This window comes from Somniosus microcephalus, unplaced genomic scaffold (assembly GCF_052327205.1).
Source record: "Somniosus microcephalus isolate GS21.2 unplaced genomic scaffold, FLI_Smic_1.0 scaffold58, whole genome shotgun sequence".
NCBI classification, from domain to species: Eukaryota; Metazoa; Chordata; class Chondrichthyes; order Squaliformes; family Somniosidae; genus Somniosus; species Somniosus microcephalus.
This window is the reverse complement of record NW_028225245.1, coordinates 671,377-688,517: the sequence shown is the minus strand read 5'-3', so window position 1 is coordinate 688,517 and position 17,141 is coordinate 671,377. Positions and strand designations below refer to the sequence as shown.

Sequence of the window (17,141 nt, the reverse complement as noted above, 5' to 3'; positions counted from 1 at the left end):
ATGGAGCTGTACAAAATGCTAGTTAGGCCACAGCTGGAGTACTGTGTGCAGTTCTGGTAGCCACAATATAGGAAGGATGCGATTGCATTGGAGAGGGTGCAGAGGAGATTCACCAGGATGTTACCTGGGCTGGAGCGCTTCAGATATGAAGAGAGACTGGACAGGCTGGGGTTGTTTTCGTTGGAGCAGAGAAGGCTGAGGGGGGACCTGATTGAGGTGTACAAAATTATGAGGGTTATAGATAGGGGAGATAGAAAGGAACTTTTTCCCTTAGTAGAGGGGTCAATAACCAGGGGGCATAGTTTCAAAGTAAGGGGCAGGAGGTTTAGAGGGGATTTGAGGAAAAACTTTTTCACCCAGAGGGTGGTTGGAATCTGGAACTCACTGCCTGAAAGGGTGGTAGAGGCAGGAACCCTAACAACATTCAAGAAGCATTTAGATGAGCACTTGAAACACCATAGCATACAAGGCTACGGACCCAGTGCTGGAAAATGGGATTAGAATAGACTGGGCTTGATGGCCGGCGCGGACACGATGGGCCGAAGGGCCTCTTTCTGTGCTGTATAACTTTATGACTAACTCTGAGCCGAAGTTCCTCGAGTTGCAGACACTTCTGGTCACCACACTTTAGGAAGGATGTGAAGGCCCTTGAGTGGGTGCAGAGGAGATTTACCAGAATGGTTCCGGGGATGGGGGATCTTAGCTACAAGGACAGGTTGGAGAAGCTGGATTTGTTTTCATTAGAGCAAAGGAGGTTGAGGGGTGATTTGACAGAGGTGTACAGGATTATGACGGGTTTGGATAGGCTAGACGGTGAAAGGCTGTGCCCACTAGTTGATGGTACAAGGACGAGGGGACACAGATTTAAGGTTTTGGGTAAGAGATACAGGGCGGGATGTGAGGAAAAACTTTTTTACGCAGCGCGTGATGAGGACCTGGAACTCGCTGCCGACGGAAGTGGTGGAAGCGGAGACACTCAATGTTTTCAAGGGGAGACTGGATAGACACTTGAGGGAAATAAACTTGCAGGGCTACGGGGATAGAGCGGGGGAGTGGGACTGACTGGATTGCTCTACAGAGAGCTGGCACGGACTCGATGGGCCGAATGGCCTCCTTCTGTGCCTCTATGACTCTGTGTGGTTGCTGTGGATCACACTGGGGTCCACCAGCTCCCACATGCTACAGCTGCAACACATCACCTGCCCGGCCATCTCTATTGTATTTTATTTAACTAATTAGGTTTTCAAGTTTTGAAATACCCAATTGTCTATTAATAGTTTTTAATCTAGGTAATAACCTTGTTTAATTTATTACATTTAGCTATATGCTTTAGGTCTTTACTGTAACTTCGCCCACAGTCCTAATTAAACCCCAGTTGTTTATATTTTTTCACGTATCAAGCAGCCCCTCTTACCCCCACCTCATCGAATTCGCTCACTCACCCAATTCCCGAGTTAAGTACTCTGTAGAAGCCGTACTCCATAGAACTGGACTCCATGCTACTTACCTCCCAAACATTTCTCCTTCCGCACTCAAAAGGCCGATGAATTTCAGGTCCTGATGAATGGAGTGACTCTCTGAGATCTCGATGTGAAGTTTGGTTTGAGTTTCCCCGTCTGTCAATCCTGCCCTTCTCACAGCGGGTGAAAGGAGTTTCCAAAAGCCATCACTGAGAGTCCAGGACAGAAATTGACAACATTCTCCCCCAGCAACAATTCTCTTGTCCTCACCCAATCACGTTCCCTTAGCAACAAGGTATTGAAACTTCTTTTATACATTCTCGCAAAATATTACACACAGGTGTCTTCAACCAATCTCGCTCCCCCAGCAACAACTCCCCGGTCCTCACAGGATACTAGTTTGGCAACATAAAATGATATGGAACCTTCCAGAACTTTGGGCACTTTTTAACGGTTAATTACAAAATGGGCAGTTTTGCAGCTACCAATTACTGTAACTCATCAATACACACAATTCTGATTCATCGACTTTGCATCATAGAATAGTAGAATTACATTAATACATCCAAAGGGCTTCCAGCAAATAGTTTGCAGAAGGCTGCACCACTGAATAAATGTGAAATATTTAGTGTTTCCCACATTCAATAACTGTTAATTTTATTTTGCCTCATTTGAACACATTAATCTGACTGGCTGAAGGGCACTGATGTAATTTGATTGGAGGCCTTCTATCAATTATCTTGCCTACCCTCAATCTGGCAAGAAACTACTTAAAAATGTCGACTATTCCTCAATTCAATTAATGTCAAGCACAATGGTTTTAATGGGAACAGACACAAACAGTTAATTCCTGCCCCTTGCCCACCACAACAGCACTTAGACATACTATGGGGAATCCTCATGGGACAAAGATGGAAGCTTTGTGAATTTAACACAAAATGGGGGCAGCGAATGTTGTAAAGCCTAAGGGGGAATTACGGTTTGTGTCCCGAGCTGAGCCGCCCCCTCTTAAGCTGAGTTTGTTTTGTCTTGTTTCTTATTTACAAGTTCACTTCTTACAAAACATTCTTTAATTCTTTATGTTGCTGCTTTAAGCTATATAATTTTCACCCTAACAGATATGTACTTGAAGTGCCGTAACCTACAAGGCTGCGGACCAAGTGCTGGAAAGTGGGATTAGGGAGGATAGCTCTTTGTCGGCCGGCACGGACAAGATGGGCCGAATGGCCTCCTTCTGTGCTGTAAATTTCTATGATTCTATGATTCATTGATCATCCCATTCCCAAGCTGACTCTGTGTTAACACCTCAGACGAGCCGTCCCACGTAGGGTGACTCCCTCAACCTGTTCTCCCAGTTACAGAACCAGTTTGTCTCTCTCAGGAATGCCCAAGCCTCTGTTGTCTGGGCACCAACTCACTCGTGACCTCACATGTTGCCAACAAGTCTGCTGCCTGAGCAGTTTGCAGTGTTATTAGGTCTGTAGGTCTCTTAGCAACCACCTCCCTTATCGAGGCAAAGGGCTCATCTCCTGACTTTGGGTGTTATCATTCCAAACTTCAGCATTCTCTGTCTTTTAGCTTCAATCTGTCTGTGTCCACCCAGTGACAACACTGAGCTCCTCCCTCCAACCACTGACACTCACCCTCACCCTCTTGCTGAGAAAGAAAGACTTGCATTTATATAGCACCTTTCACAACCTCAGGATGTCCCAGAGTGCTTTACAGCCAATGAAGAACTTTTGAAGTGTAGTCACTGTTGTAATGTAGGAAACACGGCAGCCAATTGGTGCACAGCAAGCTCCCACAAACAGCAATGTGACAATGACCAGATAATCTATTTCAGTGATGTTGATTGAGGGATAAATATCGGCCCCAGGACACCGGGGAGAACTCCCCTGCTCTTCTTCAATGTAGTGCCATGGGATCTTTTACATCCACCTGAAAGAGCAGACGGGGGCCTCGGTTTAACATCTCATCCGAAAGACGGCACCTCTGACAGTGCAGCACTCCCTCAGTACTGGAGTGTCAGCCTAGATTTTTATGCTCAAGTCTCTGGACTGGGACTTGAACCCACGACCTTCTGACTCAGAGGTGAGAGTGCTGCCCACTGAGCTAAAGTGCCTGGAGCTAAGCCAGCTGGGATACTTGACATAGGATTACATCGGATATACGGCACAGAAACAGGCCATTCGGCCCAACCAGTCCATGCCGGTGTTTATGCTCCACTCGAGCCTCCTCCCGTCTTTCCTCATCTAAATCTATCAGCATAACCCTCGATTCCCTTCTCCCTCATATGCTTGTCTAGCCTCCCCTTAAATGCATCGATACTATTCGCTTCAACCACTCCCTGTGGCAGCGAGTTCCACATTCTCACCACTCTCTGGGTAAAGAAGGTTCTTCTGAATTCCCTATTGGATTTCTTGGTGACTATCTTATATTGAGGCCTCTAGTTATGCTCTTCCCCACAAGTGGAAACATTCTCTCTGTATCCACTCTATCAACATTTTTCATAATTTTAAAGACCTCTATTAGGTCACCCCTCAACCTTCTGTTTTCAAGAGTAAAGAGACCCAGCCTGTTCATCCTTTCCTGATATGTATACCCTCGCATTTCTGGTATCATCCTTGTAAATCTTCTCTGCACCCTCTCCAGTGCCTCTATATCCTTTTTATAATATGGCGACCAGAACTGTACGCAGTACTCCAAGTGTGGTCTAACCAAGGTTCGATACAGGTTTAGCATAACTTCACTACTTTTCAATTCTATCCCTCGAGAAATAAACCCTAGTGCTTGGTTTGCTTTTTTTATGGCCTTGCTAACCTGTGTCGCAACTTTTAGTAATTTGTGTATTTGTACTCCGAGATCCCTTTGTTCCTCTACCCCACCTAGACTCACACCCTCCAAGTGATAAGTGACCTCCCCATTCTTCCTACCAAAATGTAATACCTCACATTTATCTGTTTAGCCTTGGTCACTCTGCAAAAACTCTGAAATGTTTAATAATGAAATCAGGGAGTCAAAAAGCTCAGGTGAGGCAGTTTAAAAAGACAGTCCCTGACCAGAGATTGCTGGATGCTGACACTCGGTGCTCACGAGGACAGAATGTCCCATTCCCCAGGCACAGACATCCAGCACCTCGATCACAGCAACAATTCACAAAACAATGGCAATATAACTTGGAGCAGAGACGGTTAAGTGGAGCTGTGATCGAGGTGCTCAAAATTATAAGGGGTTTTGATCAAGCAAACAAGGAGAAGCTGTTGTCACTGGCAGGAGGGTCGGTAATGAGAGGACACAGATTTCAGTTCATTAGCAAAAGAATCTAGAGAGGAAATGAGGAGACTTTTTTTACACAGCGAATTGTGATGATCTGGAATGCACTGCCTGAATGGGAGGTGGAAGCAGATTCAATAGTAACTTTCAAAAGGGAATTGGATATATACTAAAAGCAGAAATTTGCAGGGCTGTGGGGAAAGAGCAGGGCAGTGGGACTAATTGCATCGCTCTTTCAAAGAGCCGGCACCAGAACGATGGGCCGAAAGGCATCCTACTGTGCTCTATGATTCTATAACATCAGCTTCTCTCTGCTCACTAGTACTGAGAACAGGGAATAATCTTTAAATCCAGCCCAGTTATTGGGGTTTTAACATTAACAAGTCCCAGTTGCCTGAATTAACATGGTTCAGTCCTGGATGTGATTAAAGGCATCGGAAACAGTGGAATCGACCCCCCCGCAGCCACAATGTGGACATGCTGGTGTGTCAGCGGGTGGGATACACCAGGGAATCCCTTTCCACACACTGAGGTTGACTCTAATGATCGGGAGTCCCAGGGTTTCAGATACCAGATAATCAAGCTCACAAGAACACAAATTGTCTCTCCAGGCTTTATTAAGAGCGCTGCATAACACAGATCGGGTGATAATTCTCTCAATCTGGAGAATAGAAGTACAGTGGATTCACGTGCGATCTTCTCGAGTCTGTTCCAACTGACTGGCTTAAGTGGCCTGTTCTTATACACAAGCTTGGTTACCGCTCAGGAAATGGGATTGTTTGGACCCGTCTGTTGACCGCCTCCTGAACTCCTGATAATTCATGGAATTTAGTCCATCTGTGACCAGACTATAACCACAAGCCCGTCTGGTTATCACACCTATACGATCCGTGAGGTTATTATCAGATTCACACCCAGACGTTGTGCCTTCACTTGTCTGGCACTTCATCCCATAACACGGGTACAGGGGCTCAGTAATGTTTCATTCATCAGAAAAAGTACAACAACATACTGGTCAGCTTAACAGAATCTCATCATATTTATGGGGCTATAAATATAAAAGTCACTAACAAATCCAGGAGGGAATTCAGGAGAAACTTCTTTACCCAGAGAATGGTGTGAATGGGGAACTCGCTACCACAGGGAGTAGTTGAGGTGAACAGCATAGATGGATTAATGAGGAAGCCACATGAGGGAGAAAGGAATGGGAGGATGTGTTGATTGGGTTAATTGAAGTAGGGTGGGTGTGGGGCATAAACACCGGCATGGACCAGTTGGGCCGAATGGCCTGTTTCTGTGCTGTACATTCTATGGAACACCATGAACAGTCAAAGGGAATCATCAGCACAACAGTCTTAAAGATTAAACAGCAGTACAAGAATTTCTAAAACATTCATCCATTCCATGTTCATGTCGCCCCAGCTACAGAACAGTGTGAACTCGTTGGTGTTTCAGCAGGTTGGATGATTGAGTGAATCCCTTCCCACACATGGAGCAGGTGAACGGCCTCTCCCCAGTGTGAACTCGCTGGTGTGTCAGCAGGTGGGATGACTGAGTGAATCCCTTCCCACACACAGAGCAGGTGAAAGGCCTTTCATTAGTGTGAACTTGCTGGTGTCTCAGCAGGTTGGATGACCAAGTGAATCCCTTCCCACACACGGAGCAGGTGAACGGCCTCTCCCCGGTGTGAACTTGTTGATGTTCCAGCAGTCTCGAGGACCGAGTGAATCCCTGCCCACACACTGAGCAGGTGAACAGCCGCTCCCCAGTGTGAACAAGCTGGTGTGCCGTCAAATGTCCAGAGCGTTTAAAGCTCTTCCCACAGTCAGAACATTTAAATAGTCTCTCATCAGTGTGAGCTCGCTGGTGTTCTTTCAGATCCCCAGAGCTTTCAAAGCTCTTCCCACAGTCAGAACACTTAAATGGTCTCTCATCAGTGTGAACTTGCTGGTGTCTCAACAGATGGGATGACCGAGTGAATCCCTTCCCACACACGGAGCAGGTGAATGGCCACTCCCCAGTGTGAACTCGCTGGTGTTCTTTCAGATCTCCAGAGCTTTTAAAGCTCTTCCCACAGTCAGAACACTTAAATGGTCTCTCATTAGTGTGAACTCGCTGGTGTGCCAGCAGATTGGAGGACCGACTGAATCAGGTCCTGATGAATCGAGTGACTCTGTCTGTTCTTGACGTGATGTTCGGTCTGAGCTTCCTGTCTGTAAATGCTCCACTTCTAAAACCCTGTAAAAGGAGTGTAGAAAGGGGCAAGAGGGAGAATGTTACCTCATGTCCCCCTTTCCCAGCCCAGGGGCAGTGAAGCTGATTTTCAGGCCCCAGCTGCTGCACAGGTTACATACGAACATACGAATTAGGAGCAGGAGTGGGCCACTCGGCCCCTCGAGCCTGCTCCACCATTCAATAAGATCATGGCTGATCTGATTACTCCACATTCCCACCTACCCCCGATAACCTTTCACCTCCTTGCTTATCAAGAATCTATCTACCTCTGCCTTAAAAATATTCAAAGACTCTGCTTCCACCGCTCTCTGAGGAAGAGAGTTCCAAAGACTCACGACCCTCTGAGAAAAAATGTCCTCATCTCTGTCTTAAATGGGCGACCCCTTATTTTTAACCAGTGACCCCTAGTTCTAGATTCTCCCACAAGAGGAAACATCCTCTCCACATCCACCCTGTCCAGACCCCTCAGGATCTTATATGTTTCAATCAAGTCACCTCTTACTCTTCTAAACTCCAGCGGATACAAGCCTAGCCTGTCCAACCTTTCCTCATAAGACAACCCGCCCATTCCAGGTATTAGTCTAGTAAACCTTCTCTGAACTGCTTCCAACACATTTACATCCTTCCTTAAATAAGGAGACCAATACTGTACACAGTGCTCCAGATGTGGTCTCACCAATGCCCTGTATAACTGAAGCATCACCTCCCTACTTTTGTATTCAGTTCCCCTCGCAATAAACAATAACATTCTATTAGCTTTCCTGATTACTTGTTGTACCTGAATACTAACCTTTTGTGATTCATGCATTAGGACACCCAGATCCCTCTGCATCTCAGAGCTCTGCAATCTCTCACCATTTAGATAATATGTTTCTTTTTCATTCTTCTATGCCAAAATGGACAACTTCACATTTTCCCACATTATGCTCCATTTGCCAGATCTTTGCCCACTCACTTAACTTATCTATATCCCTTTGTAGCCTCCTCATGTCCTCTTCACAATTTACTTTCCTACCTATCTTTGTGTCATCAGCAAATTTAGCAACCATGCCTTCGGTCCCTTCATCCAAGTCATTTATATAAATTGTAAAAAGTTGAGGTCCCAGCACTGATCCCTGTGGCACACCACGCGTTACATCTTGTCAACCAGAAAATGACCCATTTATGCCTACTCTCTGTTTCCTATTAGCTAGCCAATCTTCTATCCATACCAATATGTTACCCCCTACACCATGAGCTTTTATTTTCCGCAATAGCCTTTGATGTGGCACCTTATCAAATGCCTTCTGGAAATCTAAGTACAGTACATCCACCAGTTCCCCTTTATCCACAGCACATGTTACTTCCTCAAAGAACTCCAATAAATTGGTTAAACATGATTTCCCTTTCACAAAACCATGTTGACTCTGCCTGATTACCTTGAACTTTTCCAAGTGCCCTGCTATAACGTCTTCAATAATAGCTTCTATCATCTTCCCTATGACAGATGTTAAGCTAACTGGCCTGTAGTTTCCTGCTTTCTGTCTCCCTCCCTTTTTGAATGAAGGAGTTACATTTGCTATTTTCCAATCTAATGGAACCTTCCCCGAATCTCGGGAATTTTGGAAAATTAAAACCAACGCATCAACGATCTCACTAGCCACTTCTTTTTAGATCCTAGGATGAAGTCCATCAGGACCCGGGGACTTGTCAGCCCGCAGCTCCAACAATTTGCTCAGTACCACTTCCCTGGTGATTGTAATTTTCTTCAGTTCCTCCCTCCCTTCCATTTCCTGATTTACAGCTATTTCTGGGATGTTACTTGAATCCTCTATAGTGAAGACCGATGCAAAATACCTGTTCAATTCAACTGCCATCTCCTTATTTTCCATTATTAATTCCCCAGACTCACTTTCTATAGGACCAATGCTCACTTTGTTAACTCTTTTCTTTTTTAAATATCTATAGAAAATCTTACTATCTGTGTTTATATTTCTAGCTAGCTTTCTCTGGTACTCTCATTTTTCTCTCCTTATTAATCTTTTAGTCATTCTTTGCTGTTTTTTATATTCTGTCCAATCTTCTGACCTGCCAGCCATCTTTGGACAGTTATATTCTTTTTCTTTATGTCTGATACTATCTTTAACTTTTTTAGTTAACCATGGATGGTGGGTCCTCCCCTTGGAATTTTTCTTTCTCGTTGGAATGTATCTATTCTGTGTATTCTGAAATATCCCCTTAAATGTCTGCCACTGCAACTCTATTGACCTCTCCCTTAACCTAATTTGCCTGTTCACTTTAGCTCGCTCTGCTTTCATGCCCTCATAATTGCCCTTATTTAAGTTTAAAATACGAGTCTTGGACCCACTCGTCTCTCCCTCAAACTGAATGTAAAATTCAATCATATTATGATCGCTGCTACCTAGGGGCGCCTTCACTATGAAGTCATTAATTAATCCTATCTCATTGCACAATACCAGGTCTAGTATAGCCTGTTCTCTGGTTGGTTCCAGAACGTGCTGTTATAAGAAACTATCCCAAAAAGATTCTATGAACTCCTCATCTAGGCTACTTTGGCCCATCTGATTTTTCCAGTCTATATGTAGATTAAAATCCCCCATGATTATAGCCATACCTTTCTGACAAGCTCCCATTATTTCTTCCTTTATACTCCATCCTACCGTGTGGTTACTGTCAGGGGGCCTGTACACCACTCCCACAAGTGACTTCTTGCCTTTATCATTTCTCATCTTAACATGCAGGTGCAGCAAGCAATTAGGAAAGCAAATGGTACGTTAGTCTTTATTACAAGAGGATTGGAGTATAAGAGTAAAGTCTTACCGCAACTATATAGGGCCTTGGTGAGACCACACCTGGAGTATTGTGTACAGTTTTGGTCTCCTTACCTAAGGAAGGATATACTTGCCTTAGAGGGAGTGCAACGAAGGTTCACCAGACTGATTCCTGGGATGGGGGGATTGTCCTATGAGGAGAGATTGAGTAGACTGGGCCTATATTCCCAGGAATTTTGAAGAATGAGAGGTGATCTCATTGAAACATCTACAATTCTTACAGGGCTTGACAGGGTAGATGCTGGGAGACTGTTTCCCCTGGCTGGGGAGTCTAGAACCAGGGGTCACAGTCTCAGAATAAGGGGTCGGCCATTTAGGACTGAGATGAGGAGAAATTTCTTCACTCAGAGGGTGGTGAATCTTTGGAATTCTCTGCCCCAGAGGGCTGTGGAGGCTCAGTCATTGAGTATAATCAAGACTGAGAGATAGATTTTGGGACTCATGGGGAATCAAGGGATATGGGGATCGGGCGGGTAGGTGGAGATGAGGTAGAAGATCAGCAATGATCTTATTGAATGGCGGAGCAGGCTCGAAGGGCCGAATGGCCAACTCCTGCTCCTATTTCTTATGTTCTTAAGAAAGCTGTTTGCTATAGCCTGCTGCACCACGACAAATACACAGAGGATTTCAGTTACGTGGAGAGACTGGAGAAGCTGGGATTGTTCTCCTTGGAGCAGAGAAGGTGCAGCGGAGATTTAATAGAGGTGTTCAAAACATGAAGGGTTTTGATAGAGTAAATAGGAGCATGGGAACAGGAGGAGGCCATTCAGCCCCTCCAGCCTGTTCCGCCATTCAATGAGATCATGGCTGATCTGTGTCTTAACTCCACCCACCTGCCTTGGCTCCATATCCCTTTGCTCCCTTGTCTAACAAAAATCTATCGCTCTGGGATTTAAAATGATTAATTGAGCTGGCATCGACTGCTTTCTGTGGGAGAGGGTTCCACACTTCTACCACCCTTTGTGTGAAGAAGTGTTTCCCAACTTCTCTCCTGAATGGCCTGGCTCTGATTTTAAGGTGATGTCCCCTTGTCCTCGACTCCCCCACCGGCAGAAAAAGTTTCTCTCTATCTACTCTACCAATTCCTTTCAAAATCCTAAAATCCTCAATCACTCCTTAACCATCTAGATTCCAGGGAACACAAGCCTAGTTTATGTAATCTCCTCATAATCTAACCCTTGGAGCCCGGGTAACATTCTGGTCAATCTGTGCTGCACTCCTTCCAAGGCCAGTATATCCTTTCTGAGGTGCGGTGCCCAGAACTGTACACAGTGCTCCAGGGAGTTCCTGTGCGTAGGTCCCTGAAGGTGGCGGGACATATTGAGAGAGTGGTTAACAAAGCATATGGGATCTTGGGCTTCATAAATAGAGGTATTGAGTACAAAAGTAGAGAAGTTATGCTGAACATTTATAAAGCACTGGTTAGGCCACAACTGGAGTATTGCATCCAGTTCTGGTCACCACACTTTAGGAAGGATGTGAAGGCCCTTGAGAGGGTGCAGAGGAGATTTACCAGAATGGTTCCGGGGATGGGGGATCTTAGCTACAAGGACAGGTTGGAGAAGCTGGATTTGTTTTCATTAGAGCAAAGGAAGTTTAGGGGTGATTTGACAGAGGTGTACAAGATTATGACGAGTTTGGATAGGCTAGACGGGGAAAGGCTGTGCCCACGAGTTGATGGTACAAGGACTAGGGGACACAGATTTAGGGTTTTGGGCAAGAGATACAGGGGGAACGTGAGGAAAACTTTTTTACGCAGCGAGTGGTGAGGACCTGGAACTCACTGCCGACGGAAGTGGTGGAAGCGGAGACACTCAATGTTTTCAAGGGGAGACTGGATAGGCACTTGAGGGAAATAAACTTGCAGGGCTACGGGGATAGAGCGGGGGAATGGGACTGACTGGATTGTATACAGAGAGCCGGCACGGTCTCGATGGGCCGAATGGCCTCCTTCTGTGTCGTTCTCACTCTCTGGAGTCTAACCCGGGCTTTGTATAGCTGTAGCTTATAAGGAGAAACTGTTTCCAGTGGCAGGAGGGTCGGTAACCAGAGGACACAGATATAAGGTCATTGACAAAAGAACCAGAGGCGAGGCGAGGAGAATTTTATTGACGCAGTGAGTTGTTGTGATCTGGAATGCGCTGCCTGAAAGGGCGGTGGAAGCAGAGTCAATAATAACGTTCACTGGGGAATTGGATAAATACTTGAAGGGGAAACATTTGCAGGGCTATGGGGAAAGAGCAGGGGAGTGGGACTAAATGGAGAGCTCTTTCAAAGAGCCGGCACAGGCACGATGGGCTGAATGGCCTCCTTCTGTGCTGTCTTGATTCTAGGAGCCACTCCTAGAGTGGAGTGGTGCCCGCAGGAATCGCTTGGCAGGAAATTGGGAGGAGGTGGTTCACACGCAGACAGCACCTGATTTCGAGACGCTGTCCTTTTAAAATTGGTGCTCCACAGGCAAGGAGGGACTCGGTCCCTTTAATGAAAATCACATTGAAAAGGAGAGTCCCTGTCCCTTTAAGAGCCCTCCGCCCACCACTCCCACCTTTTTCTTAAAGTCTTTGAAATTAATAATAAAAGTTCATGCAGAAAAAATGTGTGTTTGTCTGACTGTATTTTAGTGAGTATCTGTGTCTGTCTGACTGTATGTGTGTGTGTCTGTGTAGAATAGCATCATAGAATGATACAGCACAGAAGGAGGCCATTCGGCCCATCGTGCCTGTGCCGGCTCTTTGAAAGAGCGATCCAATTAATCCCACTCCCCCTGCTCTTTCCCCAAAGCCCTGTAAATGTTTTCCCTTCAAGTATTTATCTCAATCTCTTTTGAATTATAATATTGAATCTGCTTCCACCGCCCTTTCAGGCAGCGCATTCCAGATCACAACAACTTGGTGTAAAAATCTGTTTCCTCATCTCACCTCTGGTTCTTTTGCCAATCGCCTTAAATCTGGTTTCTGTCCCTTCAGCCATTGGAAACGGTTTCTCCTTATTTACTCTCTCAAAATCCATTCTCCTGATTTTGAACAACTCTATCAAATCTCCTCTTAATCTTCTTTGCTTAAGGAGAACAACCCCAGCTTCTCCCGTCTCTCCACGTAACTCAAGTCCCTCATCCCTGGTCCCATTCTCGTAAATTTCTTCTGCACCCTCTCTAAGGCCTTGACATCCTTCCTAAAGTGTGGTGCCCAGCGGAAGCCTAGCCAGTGTTTTATAAAGGCTTAGCATAACCTGCTTGCTTTTGTACTCTATTCCTCTATTAATAAAGTCAAGGATCCTGTATGCTTTTTTAACAGCCTTCTCAACTTGTCCTGCCACCTTCTAAGATTTGTGTACATACCCCCCGAGGCCTCTCTGTTCCTGCACCCTCTTTAAAACTGGACCATTTAGTTTATATTGCCTCTCCTCATTCTTCCTACCAAAATGAATCACTTCACACTTCTCTACATTAAATTTAATCTGCCACGTTTCTGCCCATTTCACCAGTCTGGCTACATCCTCCTGAAGTCTGTTACTATCCTCATTCTTTGCTACATTTCCGAGTATCGTGTCATCTGTAAATTTTGAAATTTTGCCCTGGATCCCCAAGTCCAGGTCATTGATATATATCAAAAAAAGCAGTGGTCCGAATCAATGTTCACGTTAAGTTGCGTGGCCACGCAGCAGTCTGGAGGTTCCGCGCAGCCGGCTCACCGCCCTATAAATGGAATAAACGCGCATGCGCGGAAATTTGAATGGGCCATGCAGCCTGTTAAAGGGGCCACGCACCTCAAAAAAAAGAGGGAACATTGGTCCTAATACCGACCCCTGGGGAACATCACTGTTTACCTCCCTCCAGTCTGAAAAGGAGCCGTTCACCACTACTCTCTGCTTTCTGTCCCTTGGCAGAAAATTGGGAGGGGGCGACAGCAAACAGCACCTGATTTCTCACCAAGCACTCACTGGAGCAGGGGATTAGCCCCACTTTAAATGTCAGTCTCTTACATATACATTAATAAAAAGGGAGACGCTGTCCCTTTAAAATCGGTCATCCACGGGGAGGCAGTCCCTTTAATGAAAATCTCCTAGAAAAAGAGAGCGCCTGTCCCTTTAAGAGAACCCCCACCACTCCCATATTTCTCTTAAAGTGCTTGAAATTAATAATTAAAAACGCAGAAAATTAATATTTAAATAATTAATTCAGGGAGAAAAAATATTTTTACTCACATTCGCTCCACAGGGTTTCTTGTTTCTGTTTCATCAATTTAAAAATGAACTGCTTTTTTTATGATTAGCCATGATCGCATTGACAGGATTAATTAAAAATGTCCTAGTAAAGGATCCCCTTGGAATGAGTGACCATAACATGGTTGAATTCCATATTCAATTAGAGGGTGAGAAGGTTGGATCTCAAACAAGCGTGCTAAGCTTGAATAAAGGAGACTATGAAGGTATGAGAGCGGAATTGAGTAGTGTGGATTGGGAAAATAGATTAAAGGGTAAGACGATACATGATCAGTGGTGTACATTTAAGGAGTTATTTTACAACTTCCAAAAAATATATATTCCACTGAGAAGAAAAGGGTGTAAAAGAAAAGACAGCCATCCGTGGCTAAGTAAAGAAATTAAGGATAGTATTCGACTAAAAACAAGGACATATAAGGTAGCCAAATCTAGTGGGAGGATAGAGGATTGGGAAAACTTTAAAAGACAGCAAAAAATAACAAAAAGATTGATTAAGAAAGGGAAGATAGATTATGAAAGTAAATTAGCAAAAAATATAAAAACAGATACAGTAGTAAGAGTTTTTATAGTTATATAAAAAGAAAAAGGGAGGCTAAAGTAAATGTTGGTCCCTTAGAGGATGAGACCGGGAAATTACTGGTGGGAAATATGGAGATGGCAAAAACATTGAATGAATATTTTATATCAGTCTTTACAGTAGAAGACACTAAGAATATCCCAACACTGGACAAACAGGGGGCTAAAGGGGGGCGGGGGGAGAAGCTAAACATGATCAAAATCACTAAGGAAGTGGTTTTATGAAGGGGAAGTCATGTTTGACAAATTTGCTGGAGTTCTTTGAAGAAGTAACATACAGGGTGGATAAAGGGAGACCAGTGGACGTAGTGTATTTAGACTTCCAAAAGGCATTTTACAAGGTGCCACACAAAAGATTATTGCTTAAGATAAAAAATCACGGGATTGGGGGTAATATTCTGGCATGGATAGAGGATTGGCTATCTAACAGAAGGCAGAGAGTTGGGATAAATGGTTCATTCTCAGACTGGCAATCAGTAACTAGTGGTGTTCCGCAGGGGTCAGTGCTGGGTCCCCAACTCTTTACAATCTATATTAACGATTTGGAGGAGGGGACCGAGTGTAACATATCAAAGTTTGCAGATGATACTAAGATGGGAGGGAAAGTAGTGAGTGAGGAGGACATAAAAAACCTGCAAGGGGACATAGACAGGCTAAGTAAGTGGGCAGAGATTTGGCAAATGGAATACAATACTGGAAAGTGTGAGGTTATGCACTTTGGCAGGAAAAATCGTAGAGCAAGTTATTATCTTAATGGCAAGAAACTGGAAAGTACTGAAGTACAAAGGGATCTGGGGGTCCTGGTGCACGAAACTCAAAAGGTTAGTATGCAGGTGCAGCAAGTGATTAAGAAGGCCAATGGAATGTTGGCTTTCATTGCTAGGGGGATAGAATATAAAAATAGGGAGGTATTGATTCAGTTGTACAAGGTATTGGTGAGACCGCACCTGGAATACTGCATACAGTTTTGGTGTCCATACTTAAGAAAAGACAGACTTGCTCTCGAGTCAGTAGAAAGAAGGTTCACTCGGTTAATCCCGGGGATGAGGGGATGGACATATGAGGAGAGGTTGAGTAGATTGGGACTCTACTCATTGGAGTTCAGAAGAATGAGAGGCGATCTTATTGAAACATATAAGATTGTGAAGGGGTTGGATCGGGTGGATGCGGGGAGGATGTTCCCGATGATGGGTGAAACTAGAACTAGGGGGCATAGTCTTAGAATAAGGGGCTGCTCTTTCAAAACTGAGATGAGGAGGAACTACTTCACTCAGAGGGTGGTAGGTCCATGGAATATGCTGCCCCAAAAAGCTGAAGAAGCTACATCATTACATAAATTTAAAACAGAAATAGACAGTTTCCTAGAAGTAAAGGGAATTAAGGGTTACGGGGAGCGGGCAGGAATTTGGACACGAGTCTAGGTCCGGATCGGTCATGGCCCTGTGGATAGCGGAGCGGGCCCAGGGGCCGTGTAACCTGATCCTGCTCCTATTTCGTGTGTCTAATTCTGTTAGATTCAGGAGATGGTTCTGCGATAGTGGATTGGCGGTTAGGATCAGATCAGCCATGATCTTATTGAATGGCGGAGCAGGCTCGAAGGGCCGAATAGCCTGATCCTGCTCCTATTTCGTGTGTCTAATTCTGTTAGATTCAGGAGATGGTTCTGTGATAGTGGATTGGCGGTTAGGATCAGATCAGCCATGATCGCATTGAAGGGCGGAGCAGGCTCGAAGGGCCGAATGGCCTACTCCTGCTCCTCTCTTCAAGGTTTCTATGATTAAAACAAGTATCTTCTGTAAAATAAATTTAGTTTGAGCTGTAAAATGGGAAAGGAACATTAAAAATAAACTTTCCCAGGATCACAGATTCTGACCAGGCCGCTTTACAAAATGGCGGCAGGCCGATCCCAGGTCCTGCCTCCTCCTTCGCCGCGATTGGTTGGAGGACCAAAGCCCCTCGGTCGGCCCTCCAGGCTCCGCCTCCCCTCGCTCATTGGTGGAGAGCTCAGTGTCAGTCAGTGCACGCCGGCGACGTCGTGACGTTGCAGGGTGGGCGGTTGGAGCAGGCGGGAAATTAAATTCATTTAAATTAAATCTCCCGTCAGCCTCCTCTGTCCCACTCAGCCGGCGCAAGTCCCGCCCTCGGGCTCCCCGATTGGTTAGAGGACCCGCCGCCGGCTCGCTCCACCAGCCCCGCCCCGCTCGCTCCCTATTGGTCGGAAGCTCCCATCAATCAGGCCCTGGGCCCGGGTCCTATCTTCTATGTACTTTCAGTGATGACTTTTATAAACTGGTTTTACAGGAAATTAGAAGAGGAGGGGAGAGATTTGAAGACACTCGGTCCCTTTGTGACGCTAAAGTTGCAGCTGACCCCGCGCATGCGCCCCATGTCCCCGCCCTCTCCTGCTCCACAGGCGCCCGGCCCGCACCGCGCATGCTCAGCACACACCCTGGGGTCCTGTCAATCATCCTCCCCCACTGAACAGGCCCCGCCCCTCTCTCTGCTCCGCATGCGCCGCCAGGCCCCGCTCCCGAGGATGAGCCGC

The 17,141-nt window shown here is 45.5% G+C and overlaps 1 protein-coding gene across 1 annotated transcript in view; it reads right to left on the bottom strand.

Annotated features, from left to right (window-relative positions):
* Positions 1 to 9,046, bottom strand: part of LOC147083625 (uncharacterized) — a 33,930-nt gene extending 24,884 nt beyond the window's left edge. The window contains exons 1-2 of the mRNA XM_085980163.1: positions 9,036 to 9,046; positions 6,241 to 6,876 (exon numbers count right to left, since the gene is read on the bottom strand). Of these exons, the coding sequence (XP_085836289.1) occupies positions 6,241 to 6,876; positions 9,036 to 9,046 (647 nt within the window). The remainder of the gene's footprint in view (positions 1 to 6,240; positions 6,877 to 9,035) is intronic.
* Positions 9,047 to 17,141: the final 8,095 nt, after the last annotated feature.